At 36.2% G+C, this 22,030-nt stretch overlaps 1 protein-coding gene across 1 annotated transcript in view; it reads right to left on the reverse strand.

Annotated features, from left to right (window-relative positions):
* Window positions 1–4: 4 nt before the first annotated feature.
* The window catches only part of LOC119837686 (inositol 1,4,5-trisphosphate receptor), a gene marked incomplete at its 3' end in the record, with an annotated part of 57,081 nt that continues 35,055 nt past the window's right edge, over window positions 5–22,030 (reverse strand). Inside the window, exons 26-62 of the mRNA XM_038363417.1 lie at window positions 21,748–21,902; window positions 21,063–21,110; window positions 19,218–19,377; window positions 18,851–18,992; window positions 18,377–18,501; window positions 17,871–18,002; window positions 17,280–17,417; window positions 16,645–16,848; window positions 16,070–16,185; window positions 15,595–15,730; window positions 15,047–15,194; window positions 13,996–14,132; window positions 13,064–13,184; window positions 12,745–12,887; window positions 12,225–12,415; window positions 11,865–11,976; window positions 11,398–11,506; window positions 10,756–10,782; window positions 10,243–10,383; window positions 9,986–10,077; window positions 9,452–9,578; window positions 8,841–8,951; window positions 8,472–8,525; window positions 8,238–8,380; window positions 7,749–7,929; window positions 7,191–7,420; window positions 6,944–7,039; window positions 6,485–6,622; window positions 6,005–6,197; window positions 5,561–5,683; window positions 5,066–5,238; window positions 4,297–4,461; window positions 3,784–3,961; window positions 2,997–3,220; window positions 2,270–2,435; window positions 1,414–1,574; window positions 5–28 (exon numbers count right to left, since the gene is read on the reverse strand). Of these exons, the coding sequence (XP_038219345.1) occupies window positions 5–28; window positions 1,414–1,574; window positions 2,270–2,435; window positions 2,997–3,220; window positions 3,784–3,961; window positions 4,297–4,461; window positions 5,066–5,238; window positions 5,561–5,683; window positions 6,005–6,197; window positions 6,485–6,622; window positions 6,944–7,039; window positions 7,191–7,420; window positions 7,749–7,929; window positions 8,238–8,380; window positions 8,472–8,525; window positions 8,841–8,951; window positions 9,452–9,578; window positions 9,986–10,077; window positions 10,243–10,383; window positions 10,756–10,782; window positions 11,398–11,506; window positions 11,865–11,976; window positions 12,225–12,415; window positions 12,745–12,887; window positions 13,064–13,184; window positions 13,996–14,132; window positions 15,047–15,194; window positions 15,595–15,730; window positions 16,070–16,185; window positions 16,645–16,848; window positions 17,280–17,417; window positions 17,871–18,002; window positions 18,377–18,501; window positions 18,851–18,992; window positions 19,218–19,377; window positions 21,063–21,110; window positions 21,748–21,902 (5,064 nt within the window). The remainder of the gene's footprint in view (window positions 29–1,413; window positions 1,575–2,269; window positions 2,436–2,996; window positions 3,221–3,783; window positions 3,962–4,296; window positions 4,462–5,065; window positions 5,239–5,560; window positions 5,684–6,004; window positions 6,198–6,484; window positions 6,623–6,943; window positions 7,040–7,190; window positions 7,421–7,748; window positions 7,930–8,237; window positions 8,381–8,471; window positions 8,526–8,840; window positions 8,952–9,451; window positions 9,579–9,985; window positions 10,078–10,242; window positions 10,384–10,755; window positions 10,783–11,397; window positions 11,507–11,864; window positions 11,977–12,224; window positions 12,416–12,744; window positions 12,888–13,063; window positions 13,185–13,995; window positions 14,133–15,046; window positions 15,195–15,594; window positions 15,731–16,069; window positions 16,186–16,644; window positions 16,849–17,279; window positions 17,418–17,870; window positions 18,003–18,376; window positions 18,502–18,850; window positions 18,993–19,217; window positions 19,378–21,062; window positions 21,111–21,747; window positions 21,903–22,030) is intronic.

Here is a 22,030-nt window from a genome sequence, read left to right on the forward strand (position 1 = left end):
GTCGCGGGAACCAGTCTAGGTTGTTCGACTGAAAGCATTTCAGACTCTCTATAAGTATTTGATAACATTTTCCATAAAGCACATTTAGTTGATAATGTAAATAACAATAACAAATGCACAGAAAACACATTGGTGTGCTAATTGTAAATAAAAATAAGTACGTATAATTTCAATATAGGTAGTGAGTGCTGTTTTCATAAAAAAACATGGGGGTACCGCAAGATTTGTACAAGGTCCACATCTATTTCATGTATTCGATAATGGCACATATAAATTTATATGTCAAATGTCTCTTGTGTCTCTTTATTTTCGCGCTCTTGCAAGTAAGTACTGATGGTGCAGTAATTAAAATTACAGTAACATAACAGCCATCGTTATTGTGAGGGCAAACTCTACCAGATACTTATCGAATATTAATAGCAATAATCAACAATAGATTTTAGTAGTATACAGAATACAATAATTATGGGCTCAACATATTCAAACAGTATTAAACCTATCGTGATTTCTCCATGTAGACCCAACAAACTTCAGAAATTTCGTTACCACTATACTATCATTATGATGTCTTAAACGATTTATTTGCAAAAAATATGGTAATAAAGATATGTAGACGCTTTTCAATAAATTGATTGATATTCATTAGAGTTGGATTATGGCTATACATATAATGTATATTTATATTTTTGGAAGATCACCTGCATTACTATTTTGAATAACGAATCAGATGTCATACCAAGTCATCAATAGAAATCAAAAACAAAAAAGGCCCTAGGTGTGGCCCTTGCAGAACCCCTTAAGTAAAGTAAATAAGGAATGCGATTTGTAACCAATCTAAATTGCAAACCCTACATCATAAATCTACTAACCCCTGACAAATTTTTGAGTAATTACAAGTCATCCACCTTATCTAATGTCCTTCTTAAATCCATTTATTGTACTATTTTTTGATCTTTCTCGAAAGGATCACACAAATTAGCAGCGTAGATTAGTTAACACATATTGGAGATTTGAAAATGGACTTATTTTCTTTGTCCATAGTTAAAAGATTCTATACAGATTTTAATTATCAAACTAGGTCTCTGTTAATGAAAACATAAAGCAGTCCAAGTATGTTTTTGAATGAAGTAAGAGATTCCAATGGATTATCCACAAACAGAGCCAAATGAACAAGATTGTAAACACGATCTGCATGAACTCAGTTACTCAGATATAAAAAAAAATTATCAAGCACTGATGCAAGTACAAGACAGCACATATATCCCAGTAACTAAAGCTTTTACAAAAATATGCAGGTAGATTGGAAATCGCACAAATATAATTGTAAAGAGTAGATAAGCTTTATAAGCCCCAAACAAAAGTTCTATTATTTTGACTGTTTTATGAATTACAAAAAGCATAGAAGATGATTACCTTGATCATAGAGTGCACATAACTCTCGGGGCCGGTGAACTCAGTGGGGTCCTTGACCCTCACCAGCACCATGAAATGCAGGTAGTGCCACATGTTGTGCTCACTCTTTATGTGCTCTTCGAATGATACCGTCTTGTTGTCGAAGGCGGATCTATTCAAACCTGTTATAATGCTTATATTAGCTGTGAAGTACAGATAAAATATAATGTATAAAAAATATGTTAAAACAAATTATTACAATTCGTTGTGATTATAAAAATGACATGAGCTTTAAAAAATATAAATAATATTTTCTTGTGTTTGGTTTCACGCGAGTATTATACATTTAGAAATTAAAAACTTTTCAACGGATTTTAAACGCGATTTATTCATTATATTATCCAGTCATTCCGTTTATTCATTATAGTATCCAGTCTCCCCGTGACCACGCTCGCTGCAAAGTGTTCGAAACGTCGGGTTAATAATATAATGAATAAATCGCGTTTAAAATCCGTTGAAAAGTTTTTAATTTCTAAAAATATAAATAAACTAGCTGACCCGGCAAACTGTTGCCATACTCTTTATCTTTTAGGGGTATGAAAAATAGATGTTGGCTGATTCTCAGACCTACCCGATATGCATACAAAATTTCATGAGAACTGTTCCAGCCGTTTCGGAGGAGTATGGTAACTAACTTTGTGACGCGAGAATTTTATATATATAGATACAAGATAGAAAAATTATATCCTGTTGAAGCAAAACATAAGATTTTTTTCAAATTTCCAAAACAAACAAAGGAGCAAACCTACAGAGGATAGGTTTTTAGGGATTATATTCCTGCAGACAAACAAAGTTACGCAATAGAATATTCACTGACCACAAATGAAACAGGTATTCTTCAATATCAGCTCCTTCTGCTGTTTCTCGCTACGCAGGTCGGCGAAGGTGTCGATGATGACACCAAAGATGAGATTTAGAACTATAATGATCACCACGAAGAAGAATAGAAGGTCGTATACCACACGCGCCACGAACAACGGTTCCTGGATATGCAGAAGTTTCATTGTAAACATCATCAATGTATTTCAAAATAGGAAATTAATCACCTAGCTGCAAGTGTTAAAACAAGTAGTTAGATGATTAATCATTAGATCATAATTTAGCGTGAGTTACTCGATGTTAACTTTTTAAAAGGAAAATGAGATAAAGAATTGATAAGGCTGTGAGGGCACAAATGTGTGACAAAACATTTTTATCTAGTTATTTTATTTAATACAAGTTGTCCGTCTCAGCATCCTTTGTGGTGGTACTATAAAGTTTATGTCACTTAGTGAAAGGCAGATATTTAATCGTGAAAGAATTTTTGAAATTGTTCGAGTAGCTTTTGTGTAAAATATTCATCATCATCATCATCATAATTAGTCCATATTTGTTTCCGCTGCGCGACTCTGCCTCCTAGTGAGAAGCCACCACTCCTAGTGAACATATACGTTACAAACGTATACGTATGCAAAAACTGAATCTTTTCCTCTTCATAATACAAGTGCAGAGGTAAAGTGAAGCACAGATGACGGATGCAGGATGACTAGGTGGCGTGTACTGACGAAGCTGGCGGGCGCGCGCAGGATGTCGCCGATGCCGCCGCCGTTGCGCAGGCCCTGGTTGAGCGTGGTGACGATGCACATGACGAGCGAGTCGCAGCTGCGCTCGCGCAGCTCGCCGCCCACCGCCACGAGCCGCGCGCGCCGCTCGCCGCCCCCCTCCCCGCCCGCCCCGCCCGCCTCGCCCGCCTCGCCCGGCCCCACTTCGAAGCGGGGGTCGTCGTCGTCTGTGGACGCACGCGTATATACAAATAGGGAGCGTAGCCACACGTGGCAAGCGGAAATGGAAATGGAACACAAAAAACAGGGAAATTTTACAATAAAGATTAAAGTTCCCAAAGACCAAAATTAAAATTATTTTTGTGCCTTAAAAATTAAATTGAGTATATCCCCTATATGTAACCTACGTTGTTTGTACTGGGTATAGTGGGGTACAATAAATTAAAAGTAAGGCGCGATTTTAAGTTGGTGGAATACTTAGTGGGTGTATTAAGCCAAAACCCTTTGATATGTGCGATCCGTACCATTAACGAATTATAAAATAGTGTATTCTTGTGCTTTGAGTGAGATTTCAAATGTATCATTATATATTAATTGTTATTATTATTATTATGTTAAGCCAAGTTTTGTATCTTTTGTATTAAATAGTTTATAGTTTTGTTTTCCTTTTTATAAAAGACCTCTGTTGAATTGGGATAATATCCTGTAATGATTCTTTCTTTCTCTACTAGACTTAACCGAGGAGAGTCTGATTGAAGAAAAAAATGAGTTCGCGAATGAAATCAGTCACCATCGAGCCGGTCCACGTTGACCAGGAAGTCGTCCCGGAAGAACATGTAGCCAACGATGGAGAACATGTAGACCAGCACCAGCGCCAGCACGGCGGTGAGCAGGATGGAGCGCCCGTTGCGTGTCACGGAGCGCATCACGTTCAGGAGGGTTTCCTCGCGGTACACTATGTCTAGCAGCTGGCATTCGGGGTTAAACATAATATAATATAATTCTAGTTAATCTAATGTTGTGTTTGGATAGATGAAATACTATATGGACAAATAATTTAGGCTTCCCTGATATTAACGCAAACAAATTCTTCAGCTATATACTCTTAAGTAAGCTAAGTAATAAGTACAAGTATAATAAATATACATGCTGCTTATTTATTTCTCAAAAGTAACAAGGATTTGCTTTTAAATTTCATAAAAAAATTAGTTAAACGGAAAGGAAAGCTAAAAATTGGAAACTTATTTTGAAATATTTTTACAATACATTAAAATTTTAAAGAAAATATAGTTTGATTATTCACCAGGACAGAGAAGAAGAACGGATGACAGCAGATGGCCAGGAAGCAGAAGATGAGGTAGACTCCGTGGTACAGCAGCTCGGGATCCGTGATCACGTCTCTCAGGGACTTAGACAGTGTACCCTGGTTCCCCATTATGCTCACTAAGTGGATGCCTTTTACTACTATCTGAAATATCAAAAGATTTTTGTATGCGATTAATAGAAAAATCTTCTAAAAATTTCGTTCCAAAAAGTAAAAAGTTACAAAATACAACGAGTTTAGAGTTATTTAGGTTTCCTTTTAAATAGCAATATTATTCTATATCATATTATTCTATATCATAATATCTAGTTTATACTTTTATAATACGTTTTAAGAGACTAAGAGCAAAAGATGATAAGAGATGAAATGAGATGAGTTTACAAAGATACCATCTGTTAAAGATAAAGATGAACAACTAAAGACAATAGTGATGGTAATAAATGAATTATGCTATTCGCAGAGATAAAATTCATGATTCTTATGATGTTGGTAATGTTGATAGCATTTCTCATGCTAACTTGAAGATGCATGATGATGATGATGATGATGATGCTGATGGCACTGATGATAATAAAATTATTCACGCTAATTATAACGCTGGTGGTAACAACATCGACTATAGTCATTTCAATGATACATTTTGCGAGGTCACACAACATAACGTATACCACCAGGCTGGAGCCGTATGCCTACCGTAAGTTTGCTAGACGAATGTCATGACATGATGTTATCATCTGTGGGCACTTACGGTGAGCATGCCGAGGAGCCACAGCATGGGCTCGGGGCCCAGCAGGTAGATGAGCAGCACGATGACGCAGGCGGCGAGCGCCCGCAGCGAGGCCCAGCTCGGGGCCCACATCACCAGCGCGGCCGCCAGGCACAGCGCTATCCACACCACCATCGATAGATGCTCGTCCAATTCTGTACAAATATATCATGGATTTTATTTTATTTATTATCATGCTAGCCGCACGCCCCGGCTCCAACTGAAGCTATTTATCGTTATTAAAACTATCCTATCTTTTAAGTTGAATCAAAGTTCACAGTGTTCAAATTATGATGATTAAGATCGGTTGATCGTGGGAGTCCATCCATATTTAAAGATTATACAGCGCCCCAAAAATCAATGGTTGATAAAAAGTAAAAAATATATTCATAAATTGATTTAAAAATGGCTAACGAAAGAGACAAGTAGAGTAAATTCATTCTTCGTGAGATTATTTCAAGCTTTGTGACCATTTACCTGGATTTTCTTCTTGAAATGGGTAGAAAAATGCAACGATGACGTTTATTAGAACAGCGAAATTGAACAGAATGTTGCTCCAATATGACATGTACGACGACACCCAGAACAGAAACGGTTGGCCTGGAAAATGATGATTTCTTCAATTATTACATTTTAATAGCATTAATTTGAATTTTAAATATACGCAGAAGCAATGAGATCACGTAGGTATTTGAAAAAATATTAAAATTTGATACATTTAAAAAGGCTTAAAGTAAGTTTTAACGCTTGCTGCCGTAATCTTTTCTGTTTTACAGAACAATGCAAATGGTAAATATTAAAATGTATCTTTTGATGATTTAAAAGTCGTTCGGGAGGAAGTCTAGTTAAATATATTATTTTTAAATCCCAGAACAAAATCCACTAATATCCTGATTTAGAAGCACACACAATCACACAAACCTCGCAGTTTCTTCTGCCACTTCATCTCATGGAACAGATTATCCAGCCGCGAAAAGAAGTCAGCCACCTTGCTACCCTGGTCGTCTCGCTCAGCGCTCTGCAGTACGCGGTGTTTACTTTCATCAGGAAGGTACTCGCATATCTCTGGGATCGGAAACACTATCTGCTCCATGCTGCGGTCCGTGCGCACTATCTGTTGGGTGTGGGTTGAGAGTGAATTATATTTATCGATTGTTCGAATTGTTAGTCACAGTATATCTCTACACATTCACTTCAAGAGGTGCAGGTTTACATTACTTATTTTAATTTAAAAATTAGAAATTTCTAACGTACGTTACGGTACATTTAGATGGTACCATCTATTTTTGTTCTAACCAATTTATTTTCACCCCCCCCATTTTACTAGATCTAAGCACCCCCAAGTCCCCGACACAGAAGAGCACAGAAGAGCACAGAAGAGTACACAAGAGGCCACAGCACCTCAATCTGCGCGGTGTGCGAGCGGTAGTACTGCAGCGCGGGCGCGGCGGGCCCGCTGGGCGTGGCGCGCACCAGCGCCGCCAGCTCCTTGTTGTGCGCCGCCAGCTGGTGGCACAGGATGTAGATGTTGTGCCCGACCTGCAAACACGGAACACGTCAAGGAACACACGACGGGTGTCGGAAATCAAATCATTAAAACAGCTCTTCAAAATCTACGCTCTTAAAATACGCTAAGTGCACTCGCCTCAGTCAGTTTATGTTCAAGTTTATATTGAATTGTTTGCATTATTGCATATGATTTGTTTGTATAAAATTTTCTATATACACACAAAATATAAATAAAAAACCACAATTTCTCTTGTCAGCTAGTATTACAGATTAAAAGCGTTTTATAACTCAGCACGTAAACGAATTCACACATAATAGCTAGTAACAAATTAAAACATATATGTATCTTACCTCCTTGGGAGAAACCCCTGCACAGGGCGCGTCATCTTCGCTATCCGAGTCGGCGTCCGCGTGCTCCTGGTGGAAGGCACTGCATGCCACGTCCACCTAAAAATGTTATTTTAAATACATTACAAAACGTCAAATAAACAGGGATTCTATTTACAACGTAGATTATAAAGGGAAGCCAAAGGATAATAGAGACTATTTAAATAGAAAACCGTTTGACTACAAAGAACTAAAGATTAACCTAACCCACCAATTGCTTAGGGTTCATATTATACAGGATCCTCTCAGCATTGTTCTCGGAATCATTCCTCGACTCCATGATGGCCAGCAGCAGCTTGGAGGCGTTGTTCTTCAGCTCGAGCACCAGGTCCATGCGCGTCTTGCCCAGGGGGTTGATGTCGTTCAGGATCAGTGCCGTTATGATGTCCAGCCCGTTGCTCTCGTGTGTCGCTATGCAGTTCTGGTTTTCGTGGCAGGGACCTAGTGATCATTTTTGTATCGTTTATAGTGAAGAAAATCTAATACAATTCGTATAGCGAATGGTCCTTCAACACTATAATAATTATTACAAAAGAGTTGATTATATTATATTTCATACATTTTTTGGAAAAACAAAAATTTACGGCTAAACGTCATCTTGTGAATAATTAAAATAGTATTTGAACTCGGATTAAGATATCCAAAATATGAAGTATCTACCACTATTACGAACTATGTATAATCCTGGAAAAATGAAACAGTTTGTGTCTCTAACAGAATTAAGAAAATACGATTATTACTATTTTAATCATTATACATTAAAAATTACCTTGACAATATTCAGTGAGCGTCTCCAGAGTTTGATTGATAAGTGCTACGTTCCCCTCGTTAATATACAAGCCCAAGAGCCCGAGTCCGCCCGTGGTCGAGCCGCAGATGCAGTCCAGGAACATGAGCGTCTCCGACACTAGGTTGTAGTTCGACTTGTTGTTCTGGTTGCGGAGAAGGTTCTGGAAATGGATGGGTTAGGAAATTAAAAGATCTATATATTCTATAAGCACTAATAGGACGCTTTTGGATCTAGATTATTCATGGGATACCTGTTTTTTTTTAAATAATGTGTAATTGACATCTGTAAAAGCGGGGTTCTATTTGCTGGGACAGGCTATGTTATTCTAGAGTTTTAAAAGCATTGTTATATATGTACGGTTGGGATGAATTTCCTGATTTTAATTATATCTTACTTATGTTTCCCTGGATGAATAAAAAATATTATAGTGGGTTCATCTGTGGTTAAAAGATTCAAGAAAATTCTTACCTGAAGATCCGGGTTGTGGTTTTCGCAGAGAAGTTGCAGGAACCGCAAGATGGGCTTCATGACGGCCACCTTGGCTGGCAGAACATCCCCATTGCCACTGGAACGCTTCTTTTCGGCCATTATTTCCTCTAACACTGTTGTTCCTGGCATATGACAAATGTAAAGTCAGGTAGTTTCATTTTCTGGTCAATGTATGAAACGTTTCATTCAATTGATAAAGATATTGTAAATTACCTTTAGATTTATGACGAGATTGTGAGATAGATATTGGTTGAAAAGGGGTAAAAGCTGGAAAACAAACAATAATAATGTTTCCAGTAACAAATACAGGTATGTTATGAAATAAATTAATTTAGCACGTGTTTTAGGAGGGATATCAAAGTATTCAGTATAATACTTTTAAAATTGGAAGCTTAGAGTCCACACACAAAAAATAGTTTTATAAACAAGTTTTCTAATAGTGACGATGGCAATTCCATATCCAAGTAAGGTTTTGGAGGGTTTCTAAAGGGTTAAAATGTTCTTCCCTCATAGAAGGCCTATATCCCAGCAGTGGGAAAATATATAGGCTGATGATGACGATTATGATGAAAATGTTCTTACCATGGGACATGGTGTGTATATCTGAGTAGGCGTGTACCGCGGAGCCGCACGCGTTGTTCACTTCCTCGTCCATATCCTCACCCACCACTAATGGACCCGTTACTGGTTTACCTGTTTATTTAAAAAAGAATTTTGATTATTGAGTACAGTGATATTATATATAATTTATATACATGACTTTAAGACATAAAAACTGGTGAAATCGTACGCATTTTTATGAAAACAATTTGTCTTGTAAAACAGTTAATGAAGGGTTTAATTAGGGTTAGGAGGTACATAGATATTTCAAATTAAATTTTAGTGACGCGGTCTATTTATTATGAATTTTATTATAATATTTATTAAGATAAAGATCTGGTACTCTGGTACATGATAAGGTTCGGGTACTATTCTTGCAGGAATCCGAAGTGTAAAGGTCTGCAACTAGATCTTTTGAGTATATATGTATTTATCTTATTTTTTTGTAATTATTTTCAACCTAGTTTGCCAATCGTAATGTATAATTTTTGTTTTTGTTCCAAGTAAATATTTAACAGACTTTGTCGACTTGGTTACAATCGAGTAAAACCCGATTGTATAAAACGTATTGCGTAATTTTCTTAAGCACTCACCCTCAGGGGTGGAGTGCTTCTGTCTGTCAGTGGGGCTGGTGCGCTTGTCGGTGGGGGCTCCGCTGGTGCTGCTGACGGCCAGCGAGCGGATCTCCTGCTGAGCCTCGCGCATCTTATCGTAGAATACCTATTTTGGGTTGGGTATATGTACATATATCATTATTAAATACGAGTAATATGTTAAGCCCCCCCTCCTGTTTACGTGTTACACACACAAGCATTTAGAAGTACACTAATCATTAATCAATTATTTGATCTATCGGGCATTGTATACTTTTACATTCTATGAGATCAAATAAAATCTAAAGCTATGATTTTACAATTTAGCTTACAATATAATAGAATTATAAATAGAGTGTTCACACCTCAAAGAAGTATGGCTGAAGTGTTCTTTAGTCACATTTTATGAAAGTTTTACACTATTGTGTGAAAGATTATTACATGAGTTCATGAAATAGAATCTTTTTGTTACTTATTTATTAATACAAGCAATGATTAATATTATAAATATAAAATGTATATACAGACGATCACCTTCAAAAACGCCTGTGATATGTCACCATTCTGAAGCTTCGTAAATATACTATTTTGAATGATAGGATTGCCACCTTCCAGAAGAGCAATTCCTAAGGAAGAAAATTACCATGGTAAAAATAATACAATGGCACGAACATATGAACCTAAGAGACAAATTATTTTGGCTCAAATTATGTTTAATTAACATAAACTAGTAAAAAATTTAAATACAATGACAATGCCACTTAATTACAAGAAAATGAATTGTTCCTTACCAAGCTGTATAGCCTCTAGGAATATAGCTGGTCTGTTGGTGCTTTTGATTACCAGTTCCACCACCAGGTCCGATGCACCTTCTCTGTCAAGGTGCGCCTGCACTTGTGCCAGCGTCTGTCCCGTGCGCATGAGCACTTTTGCTGGATGAAAATGATTCAATTACATTGAGTTATAGATTTTATGGAGTTGGTACTTATTCTGGAGACAATATGCTTATTTCCAAGTACCATCACTTATTAGATGGTTTTTTATTTGTTTACTGGCTTCCTGAATTTTCCTCACTCGTATTAAATAATAATTTTATACGATTTTAAATATATTTCAAACGACGTGATACAATACTTACCTAACTAAGTAACTCCATTTGCTCGTTTGATTCAATATGAAAGTGTGAGATCTCAAGATCAATTTTAACTATCTATTTTTAGCAAGTGTTTTATAGCTAGTGAATTTTAATGAACATAAAAACAGAAAAATAATGCTAAGGATAATTTGTGGTATAATGGACTAACCTGTTTTCACTTGTGGTAGTGCTTCAGCTGCGCATGCGTTGCGAAACAAAAATTATATACTACTGCACTAGAATTTGCTAAACACATGACGTTTCTAATTTCTAAATCTATATTGAACTTGCTAGTGTTTTCTACGATTGATTTGTGTAAATACAATATTATACGGTATGTATATTATTTTACTTATTATTGATTATTTTTAACCGACGTCCCAAAAATGAAGGAGGTTCTCAATGCATTTTTTTTTTACTTTATTACTGAATAATTCCGCGGGTTTTCATGCGAGACTCTTTTGTGTCAGATAGGAAATTGACGTAATTTGGTCTCATTTTTTTGCAGTGCAACCTCCCCCCAGAGACGATGACCTATTTTGCAGAAAAGATTTATTTACTTCATACTCTATGAAGTATCTTCTAGTGTACTGTGAAACTGTACAAACGAGTTTTACACAGTGTAACTATAAACACATTTCTACTTTGTAAAATGAATGCATGTATGAACACTATGGCACTTCACAGATCATGAGTGATACATTTCTTAGAGTTCTAATGTCGCATAAGAAATAGCAATGTATTGGACAGACTATTAGATTATGTTTTCTTTAAAAATCTGTATGTTTAAATGCTTGTAAACGGTACTTACCCCCAGGGCCATGCGTGACAGCGACGAGGGGGGGTGCGGTCTGTATCTTGGGCTCCGACTTGCGGTTCACGAAGTATTGCGATAGCAACTTGTTGCGCAACTGGTTGCCCTAGAAATTGATTTGTGTTGCAGAGTTTTGTATAAAGGAATAAACCTATTGTGGAATGAAAAACAACAATATTTGGACGTAAATATTGCAATTTTGTTTAACATCAGAATTGTAAATTACTAAACGATTAAAACTTGAACTCTTTTATAAGCGTTGCTAAGTGCATTCTTACTTATATGATAAATGCGTAACAGTCTATGACTACTTCACCCCTAAAGCACTGGAATTTTAGTACAGTGATAGTTTTGAAATCTGAAAAAGGACCGTCCGTTTTTATTAATTATTTTACAGCCAACTTTTCATGCAAGTGTTTTCTATTCTCTACTAAATAGGGTTTAAAGTCATAGGTCCAACTTACTTTTTCTCCATATTCTGGGTCAACAGCCATCATCTCGCGCAACGTGCGGAGTACTTTGACGCATAACTTCTCTTCTTTCTCTTCTAGAAGTTTCTCCGTGTGACGGATTAACCTGTAATATAGATATATTTTTATAAAGTGCTAACTTTTGCTCTGTGTGCATTTCCTTTACATTTACAAGTCCAATCTTTCTGGTATCATATCAAAAGCACCTAAGATAGATTTTGCAATTTTGCAAATATTGCACTTTTCTTGACATATTTAAGTTTCCTGTTTCTATCGTGAAATATATCGAAAATCTGAAAATTACTCCTGTAAGCGTGAGACTTCCAGCAGTTCCTGGGATCCAGTATACTCCACCTGGATATGAAGATGCCGCTTGTGTCGGGGCTGGTGAGCTCGCCGGGCGAGGTGAACAGGCGGTGCGGCTTGTACAGGATGTCCACCAACAGCGACTGCTCCGCCTGCAGCAGCGGCCGCAGCTGCTCCTCCAACAACGACACTATCTCTTGCAGACCTTCCATCACTGACTTGTCGTTCTGCAGATTGCTCTGGAAGGTAATAATTTTGTCAGACTACGGTGTCGGATAGGGTTTTCCGAACAATTACGACATTGGGGCCTTCAAGAAGAGAGCGTACGTGTCTCTAAAAGACCGGCAAAGCACCTGGCCTGGTTTACGAGTATTAAACGTCAATTTTGGTGCAGAGTTTAGTTTATACATACAAAAAAATATTTTATTTATAAATATTACAGTGACTTCCCTGTAAAGGAAAGTCGAGCTTAATGCTCACGTTCTAAAAGGATTCATTGTTTTTTATCGAATTTTGTTGCCATCATTTATTAACAATGAATGTAATATTAATTATTCATCTTCCATACCTGTGAAGCCATTTTCTCCAGCTTGCAGGTTTTAGAAGCGAGCAGCCACTTGCTGGTCTGCCGGGACAGCGCAGCCGCTTTCTCGAACACCGTTTGGATCTTAGCTTCTAGCTCCAGTGGGATGGCTATGCTGCGGCTTTTAGCTGGATGGAACGTTTCTTTTTTAATATTCACACAATAATATCCAGAACCTTATGATTTTAATGTCAAAATTAAATTGTTTACTATTATAGCCTTTGATTGTGTAGTTATTGAGCAAAACGCTAGTTAAGCTAAAAAATTAAATCCAATGATATTTAAACTTGGCTCCTGAACTCACCAACTTCACTGAGTGTCCGAATGCATTTCTCCACATTGAGCTTCTGAGGTGGGTTGAGCCACGGACACTGGTAGATGCGGAATGTGCTCTGTAGCATCTTCACGAAGATCGACTGCCGAGTCTAGAAAACAGATGTTCTTGAGTATTCAGTATCATGGTTATAATTTATTTCATTTAGTATCATGGTTATGACTTATTTATTCAGTATCATGGTTATTATTTATTTGGAGGAGTTATAGTTTTTCTATATAATAACGGGCAACCGAGATGGTGGGTCGCCTGTTGGTAAGCAACCAGTACCGTTCAGAATATTTGCTGAGAAAATTTATTTACAAGTGTGTTGCCACCTTGTGGGACAAAAGGGATAAAGAAACTGTTGATGACGGGACTGGAAAAGGTGTGGAAAAGGTATCGGGCCGGGTAAATGTCTATACATTTATATTATACCAGCTGCGCCCCGCGGTTTTACTCGCGTACACACACATCCTTACAAACTTTCGCATTTATAATATTAGTAGGATAGTAGGACTATTATAAGTATGCTACAACTCACAATATACTATAACACGCGCTATATGTATGTGTAGTAATGTAAAAGCTAAAAAGGAAGAACAGAAATCTATGATGAAAAACCAATATTTTTTCGGTGGACAAATACAACATGAAGGTAGCATTTGTGAAATTTTTATACTTACATGAAATATTCCAAGATAGCCGTATAATTGAAAAAATCAACGTGAGTATTGTTTATAATGAAGGGAATATAATTCCAGTGGACCAACTATTACTGTTAGAGAATATGTCTTAGTTTGTTCAAGGATTTACTGAGAATGAAACAAGGTTATCTTACCTGAAGACTAGCTTTATGTAAAATGTCTAGTTACATTTATTTTCGACACCAAACCCCCATCATGAAAAGGTCGTTCACTCACCTGCACAGTAGTGCTCTGATCGCTGAAGGGAGAATTGAAGAAGGTGCATATGGTGTGCATCAGGACATCCGTCACGTAGTTCACCCACGCCTGCCGCGAGCTGCTCGACACCTTCACCTCGCCTGATGATGAGGTTCCTGAGGCGATGAAATAGAATACAAAGTATTACCTAGCTGACCCGGCAAGCGCTGTTCTGCCTTACTCTTATCATTTAGGGGTATGTAAAATAAATGTTGGTCGATTCTCAGATATACCTAATATGCACACAAAATTTCCTAAGAATCGATCCAGCCGTTTCGGAGGAGTTTGTAACTAAAATTTGTTTTTCATATATAAGATAATGTAATTGGTGATGAATTCCATCGATACCATGAATGCCTTGAATATTGGTAATGAGCTTGGCGAATAGGATGAGGTTTTTCTTGTGGGTAAAAAGAGAATTCGCCCAAATTCCGATTCAATTTAGAATACAACATTTATTTTATGTTTAGTAGTTGAAGTGTCATAATTGCAGTAAATGTAATGAAACAGGAAATGTGAGAGTATCACTAGAAATTACTGATAGCCAACACAAATGAATGCTATAAATTAAGGACAAAATGAAAAACGATAGATACCGAATACGGTAGACACATACTCTTCAACTTGCTTGAATATACATTTTATATTACATTCGTAACATTAAATTACAGGAATATTTATAACTAAAACAGAAAGGTCTACAAATCGTCAGTACTAACACAGCACGATCAAATCATACAAGGGAAGCATCGCTAGATATATCACTAGATCGCTAGCTAAGCAAGCTTTCAAGTAAATAAAAAAATTATCAGATTTTGATGATAATTGAACCCACACCCAATAAAAAGTTTTGATATAAAAAACCCAATAAACCAAGTCGTATTGCGTACCTTGCCCCTTTTTGAAGTTGAATAACATGTCACTATTTAAATATGCCAATTAGTTTTAGTACTAACGTCGCGGTATACGTTTTAATTTCTTGTTTTTATGTATACTTATAAATTCCTGCAAGGCAGATGTGCTTCCATACCAGCATCAGGTTGTAGGATAGCGTGCATGTCCTGCAGAAAGGAGCGCTCGAACAGATCCCACATGTAGTTGCTGGAGTAGATCTCCTTCATCTCTACTTCGGTGTCTATGTAGCAGTGGTTCAGGAACCCTACGTAGGCTTCTTTCACCTAGAATATGATAGAACCAATTATATATTATTGTAATGGGAATATTATGATAAGTAAGAAATTTTCATTAGTGATTACTTTGTTCGTTCCGGTAAGTTTCTGCCCGATTAGTTACTTTTATTTCCTGTACATTACACATACGTTCCGTCACTAAATTTACTAAGATTTCATTTATACAATCTAACTAAGCTCAACTACTAGAAGTAACTAACTAGTATAAGTAGTAAGGTAGAACTATAACAATTAGCTTCTAAAGACACTGAAAGAAATATGTTCACAAGGTTTGTTTGGCTTCATTACATGTTCTATACAACAATATAACAACACTTCTTAAAATTAATATTGACACTATTATTGATGGATTTTTTCTGGAATTAAACTCTCCTAAAATTAGACTTACCTCTGGTATACAATCAGGGTGTGTGATCATAGCAACAATGTCGTCAAGAGGCAGCAAGCTGTGACACTTGATCTCGGTGTAGACATTCTTGCCCAAAGTGCAGGAAGTCAGTAGTTTGACGAGCTGAATGTGGTATCTGAAAGTTAAGGAAAGATTTTATTCATGTTTTTTGATACACAACTACTACACTAATTAAACGAAGTAAAGTTTACCATTCGGAGGTTACTACACCCTTGATGATTATGATATTTAAATCCACGGTTAACTTGGGTAGAGCGTGGTGAAGCGGTTAACTTTGAACCTAATCTAGTAATATTGTATCAATAATACAACTATAATGCGCTCTATTTTGACCGGTTATTTGATGGATATAAGGTATAGAAAAAATCGTACTCTTCTTAAGATATACCTAACTTTAGGAACCTGAGTCGATGCAAGGCATAAAAAAACCTATTTTTTTAAATTCAAAACTTACGTTAGAGCCTCTGGCATCTCGCCATTTTGTTTGTACTGCCTCATCATTTGTACGAAAAAGTTGAACATCACCTTGTCGTTGTAGAACACCAGTACGTCCTCGCCAGCGTTCACCAACTAGTAAAGTAAATATATATAATTACATAGGATTAAGAAATTTTTTATGCCTGAAACATATAATTAAAATAAAATGAATCTTTACTGAATTCACAACTATAAAACTTTTCTGATTTACAAGACATTGCATGTTTAAAATTAAAAGAATAATCATGTTGTCTTTAGTATTTCTGTTGATACATCTTTAATATGTTTCCGACAGTAGATTCAAAGTCGCCTATGGCGTGGATTATACCGCTATTATTACCATTGGCTAATTTGAAGTTGACAGTGGCTTATACACAGTTACCAGAGGTTTACACCACGTTTCCACTGGTCTAAACAAAGTTGCCAGTGCCTATACCAAGTTGGCAGTGGCTATAGCACGTTGCCAGTGGCCTATACCAAGTTGCCAGTGGCCTATACCAAGTTGCCAGAGGCTATAGCACGTAGCCAGTGGTGGCAGCAGGCCGCACCCACCTCCTGCATGACGAGGTCCTGGCTGCGGCGGATGTGCTGCGGGCCGGCGCGCACGATGGTGCGCAGGAAGCGCAGGTAGGCGGGGTGGCGGCGGCTGCTCTCGATGCAGTGCACGAAGTGCGCCACCACTTTGTCGTTGTTCTCGTGCGCGCACAGCGACGCGTTCTCTTCGAATATCGCGCACACGGTTTGCGCTTCGCGGATCTGGTGTTCAATGTTACGTAGATTAGTTTAGGTTCTGCTATCTGGATACGATGGGTTTCTTGCCGGCGCTTCTCTGTAGAACTGCTTTTAGAAACGGCGGTAAATATTAAACTGTATTATGACAAACTCTAATTGAATATATAAATATTTGATTTTGACGCAAGAACTATCAGAATTCTAGTTCATAAAAGTTCCACGTTATTTTCTCTGCGTATAACTCTATTGACAAGCTGTTCTAATTCTACTAATTATATGAAGTTGACAACTGAGGATGTTGAATTGAATAAATTTATTTTGATGTACCTCGAAGCGGTGAAAAATGCAACTTATTTTGTTTGTAGGGATGAGTAAATATATATTGATGGTACTACTTAGTTTTTTTTACTAGTGAAAACTGAAGAAGGTGAAAAATTCTATTCGGCAGTACATACGCCAGGATTGAGGAACAGGTCGAGGTGTTTGTGCAGGATGGCTTGATTCTGCTGGTTGCCGTGGCAGAAGTGCTGCAGGAACTCGTGCGCCAGGTCCAGCAGCTCGTCCATCGCCGTGTCGTTCTCGTCGTGTGGGACCTGGAATTATTGGGAGTTTAGTATATAGATTTATAAAAATTAATAATTTCTGTGATGTGGGTGTTTTTTTAGCTTTTTTGGCATTCAAGCTTCTTTCGATTTTTAATAAACACCCGCAGCTAACAAAGAATTATTATTAATCATCATTCTGACGGTAGTGTAAGATTGTATAGCTTTATTTTTTGTTTGTAAGATACAAATACTAATACTCTCCATTACTATTATATATCTCCATACTAATATTCCTCCATTCTCTATTGTGTGTCACACTGACACGTCAAATTAATGTCACTTTTTTCGTTTTCCTTCTTTGTGATCAAATAGATAACTGCCAATGAATTTTTTCCATCATCACCTGTCTCTAGACTTTTTTTTTTCAAAAAAAAAAATTTTTTTTTAGTTGTTTTGTTTTTTTTTGTTGTTTAGTTGTGAAAGTAGCCATCTATCTGATACCTGTAACAAGTCGAGTACGGTGTGATGCACGCCGATGTTGCGCAGGAGGCGCTGCTCGTGGCGGCGCGGCCGGCCGGCGCCCGCGTCGCCGTTGTTGCCCCGGGTGCAGTACTTGATCATGCGCTCTAGGATCTGTACAGCGACATATATCAATCAACTAGCCGTGGCCCGCAGGTTTATCTACGTAGTACCTGATGTTATATAACTTAAAGCCTTCCTACAGAAATGGGCTATCTAACAATGAAAGAATTTTTCCAATCGGTAGAGCAATTCCTGAGATTAGCGCGTTTGACCAAACAAACAAACTCGCTTTATATAGATATACTTCCTTAACTTCTCATATTTTAATCAAGCCTTTCCCGGTAACTTCATTATGACAAATTAATTTAAATATGTCAATTTATTGGATTTATTATTTATTTATAGAAGACTTAACTAAAATATCTCAATCATCATCAATTATATGTATAAGAATAAGTGTTTGAAGTATTTCCAAAAATACTAACCTCTTTGATCTTCTTATACTCATTCATATGGTCGTGCTTGTTCGTTCTAGAAGTGTCGAGCACATTGTCCAGCGACGCGTTCCGCTCCAGCACCGCGCCGCCGGGACCCACTGTGCCTTTTATTTCTATTAGAATAGTTAGTTGTATTTTAGTAATTGACCCATTAAATTCGATACGATGAAACATGCATATAATACAAAAAAAAATCACTAAATATGTTTTTGTTTTACGCATCAGATTAATCAATGGAAGTGTTATTGACTGGTATTGATAAACCCCAAAAAGGGGGAGGTTCTCAATCCGACTATTTTTTGGGTTTCTTACTCAGAAGTCTCGTCTGGGTGAATCTATTTTAATGACAGCTGGAAAACATATAGGCAACTTTTTATCCCGGTATTCCTACGGGATATGGACTTAACGCGGGTGAAACTGCGTGGCGCAGCTAGTATACAAATAATTTCAAAATGATATTACCAGTGTGATCGTCCAAAGCGCCCGCTCTTCCCTTATTAAACACCCAGAGCTCAGATTTCTCCACACTTTGCCGCAAAACATCTAAATCTGCCTTTATCTGCTTGTAAGATTCCACGTCCGCGTCCGATACCAGCAGTTGTACCTGTCAATACATAATAAACTAAAAATCAGCATATTCCATACTTTCAGCCAAAAATAATTATTTAAAACACGATAAATTTAATAAAACATAACCAAGTTAATATTTTAATATTGTTGTGTAATACTTTAATGGTCGAGTTTAAAAAAAATTGAAGGGATACATAATAAGATAAACAAAATTAATTCCTTCTCTCGGGCAAAATGGACATTTACGCTTTAATATTACCTGTTTAAACGCTGCTAGGACTTCCTGCCTCTGGCTAAAATGCCTGAATAGCAAGGCAAGTGCGCCCGACACCAGTGCTGCGGAGGCGCCTTGCGAACACAGTTGCAACAGTACTCGAAGGACCATTCGGCCACCGCACTCGTCCAAGTCTAGCCCATCCCTAGAGTGGAACCTAGCTATAATGTTTGTAGCTTTGGTGGTCAATATATGGCAAGGGTTAATATAGAGGAAAAACAAAATAGGATCGGATGGTTCTTTATTATTTTTGTTATGGGATAATATAAAAATATTATGAAGGTAAAAAAAAGCTGGGTACATAGTGGTTTTCCATTTAATCAAGTTTAAGCTGGTTGAAAAGCATTTCGAGCGGCAGAGTTGGTCAAACAATAACACAATAAGAAAATCCACAGAAAGTGAATCGTTCAAACTATTTTAATAGATGACAGATAAACTACGATACACGTGAATAACGCACAAACACTAACAAGTAGGTTATGAAAACATGCAAAGCCCAATCACTTTAGAAATCATGAAGGAGTACATTACAGGTACAATGATATTATATTGTATCATCATCATCACCATCATCACCATCATCATCATCATCATCATCATCATTATCATCATCAGTCCATATATTTTCCCACTGCTGGGATATAAACCGCCTATGATGGTTATATTGTATAATGTATATAATATCACTGTAGGTACATGCAATTACCTCGAAATGTCTAAATCATTAGAAATGGTAAGAAGTCTGTTGGCATGATTCAGAAAATAATCATTTTTGAGCCAAGTCAGAGTTAAGATGGATTGTACAAATAAAATTTTATAGATTTTAATGATGACTATATTGTGAAGAATAATTTATCATTTCGGGTGTATAAGGTCAAAACATGCTAAGGAAGAGAAAATTCAAACTTACACACGCTACGGTAGGATGCTAACAGACAAATTGGTTAGTCACACATTCTATTGAAATACTTATAGTCGAGCAACAGCGGAAAATGTAGTAAGAGAAAACAGATGGCATATTTGTATAGAATATTAGAGACTTTAATATATGAAAAGTCTAAAGTTTTCAACCTATTTCAAAAAAAGGACTACTGGATGAACCGACCCTGATGGTTACTTTTTTATTGTGCTGGTGCCTTACTATCCATTTAAATTTAATCTAGTTCTAACAAATTAAGAGCGGTTAAGTGTTTTTATTAAAATAATTATTTACACTCAGATATACTTCCAGTAGTCAATATTAAATTAATGCTCCATAACCCACATAAAAATAAGGTTTTAAATGCAAAATTTTGTGGATAGTCACATATTCACATTAATTCAAGTAAGGTACTATATAGTCGTGTTGCTCTTTAGGTCTACTTCTAATTACTCTCCAATGAAATCCTAACATTTTAGTGAAATATCCACAATTCATTAGAAATTAAATTCAACTTTTGACTTACCCTATATATCAGGACCAAAGAACCATGTCTTTAAAAGTTGTGTACAAAGTTTGAGTTATCAATCTATATATGTATGTATTATAGGAATTCATTGGAAAAGCAAGATTAGGATAGCGGTTTTTCTAGTGATGGAGATATACCTAACATTATTTCAATCGTCATACATAAAATTATTTCAAACAATACATCTTTATTATCATGATAGAAACAAACAACAATAAATATGTACTTTTAAAACTTGATATGTGTATTCAAATACTTTATAGGTTATGTAAAAACATCCAAAAAACTCGTATATTTTATGAAAGCTGTTTGAAATAATCTTACATCGAACCTAAACTAAATCATGCTACTCTTAGCATGCAGTATATATTATCTTACTAACAAATCTACATTTTTTGGAAGACAGTTGTCAGGCACAGTCTGTATTGCTCTGAAATAATATCATTCGTTAATTTCATAAAAGTAGCCTTATATGTATCAAAATATTAAGAAGTACAGAAGAAAATATGAAAGTGATATAATTTACTAGATATGATCTTAGAAATTCAAGAGTGATAATAAAAAATCTAATTAAAAAATATCTAATATACTAAATGTATTAAGTATTAAGAATAAAAAGTTCGTCTAATGAAATCTATTTGAAAGAATTATAAAAGTGTTTTTAAATAAAATAAATGTTAAATGCATTATAACTCTATATTAAAATGAACGTATAATGTAATATAATGCATTATTATTATTTATCCCAATTTAAAATTACCCATCACCATGATGTCAGTCATGCGTTAGTCACTTAATTTTAAAAATAAGCTCATATAAAAAAATATAAAATTAAAAATATAATTTTAATATATGTATACGGAAAGTATTTTTACAAAATAAAGATAAAGCGAACTAAATAAGCCATGACTTCGATTTTGACAAAATTAGGCTAGTTTCGAATAATCGTTCCACAAAAAAATAATATTATAAATAACATTTATTAATTTACTTAACATTTCCATAAAAAAATCTTTTTCGTAAACCAAAAATAAAAAAGATATATTTTTTTAATTTAAATTTCATACCGGCAACTAAATATGCCCTCAGCCTGTAACCCTATCGCCTCCACGTCAGCACGTCCAATGGAGTCGCCGCTCTTATCAACGGCTTGCTCAAATTCCTTCTTGAAGATGGACAGAAGACAGCTGATGCGGTAGTCCAGCCGCACGTCGAGGATGAACTATAGATAGGTTGTTAATAAAAAAAACTTCAGATAAAGAAGTGTAAAATCACCTTTATACTTAGTCTGGCCATAAATACTGTTACACTTAATTATAAAAAAATATTACATTTGAATTTCGAATCTGT

Source organism: Zerene cesonia, chromosome 28, assembly GCF_012273895.1.
Source record: "Zerene cesonia ecotype Mississippi chromosome 28, Zerene_cesonia_1.1, whole genome shotgun sequence".
NCBI lineage: Eukaryota > Metazoa > Arthropoda > Insecta > Lepidoptera > Pieridae > Zerene > Zerene cesonia.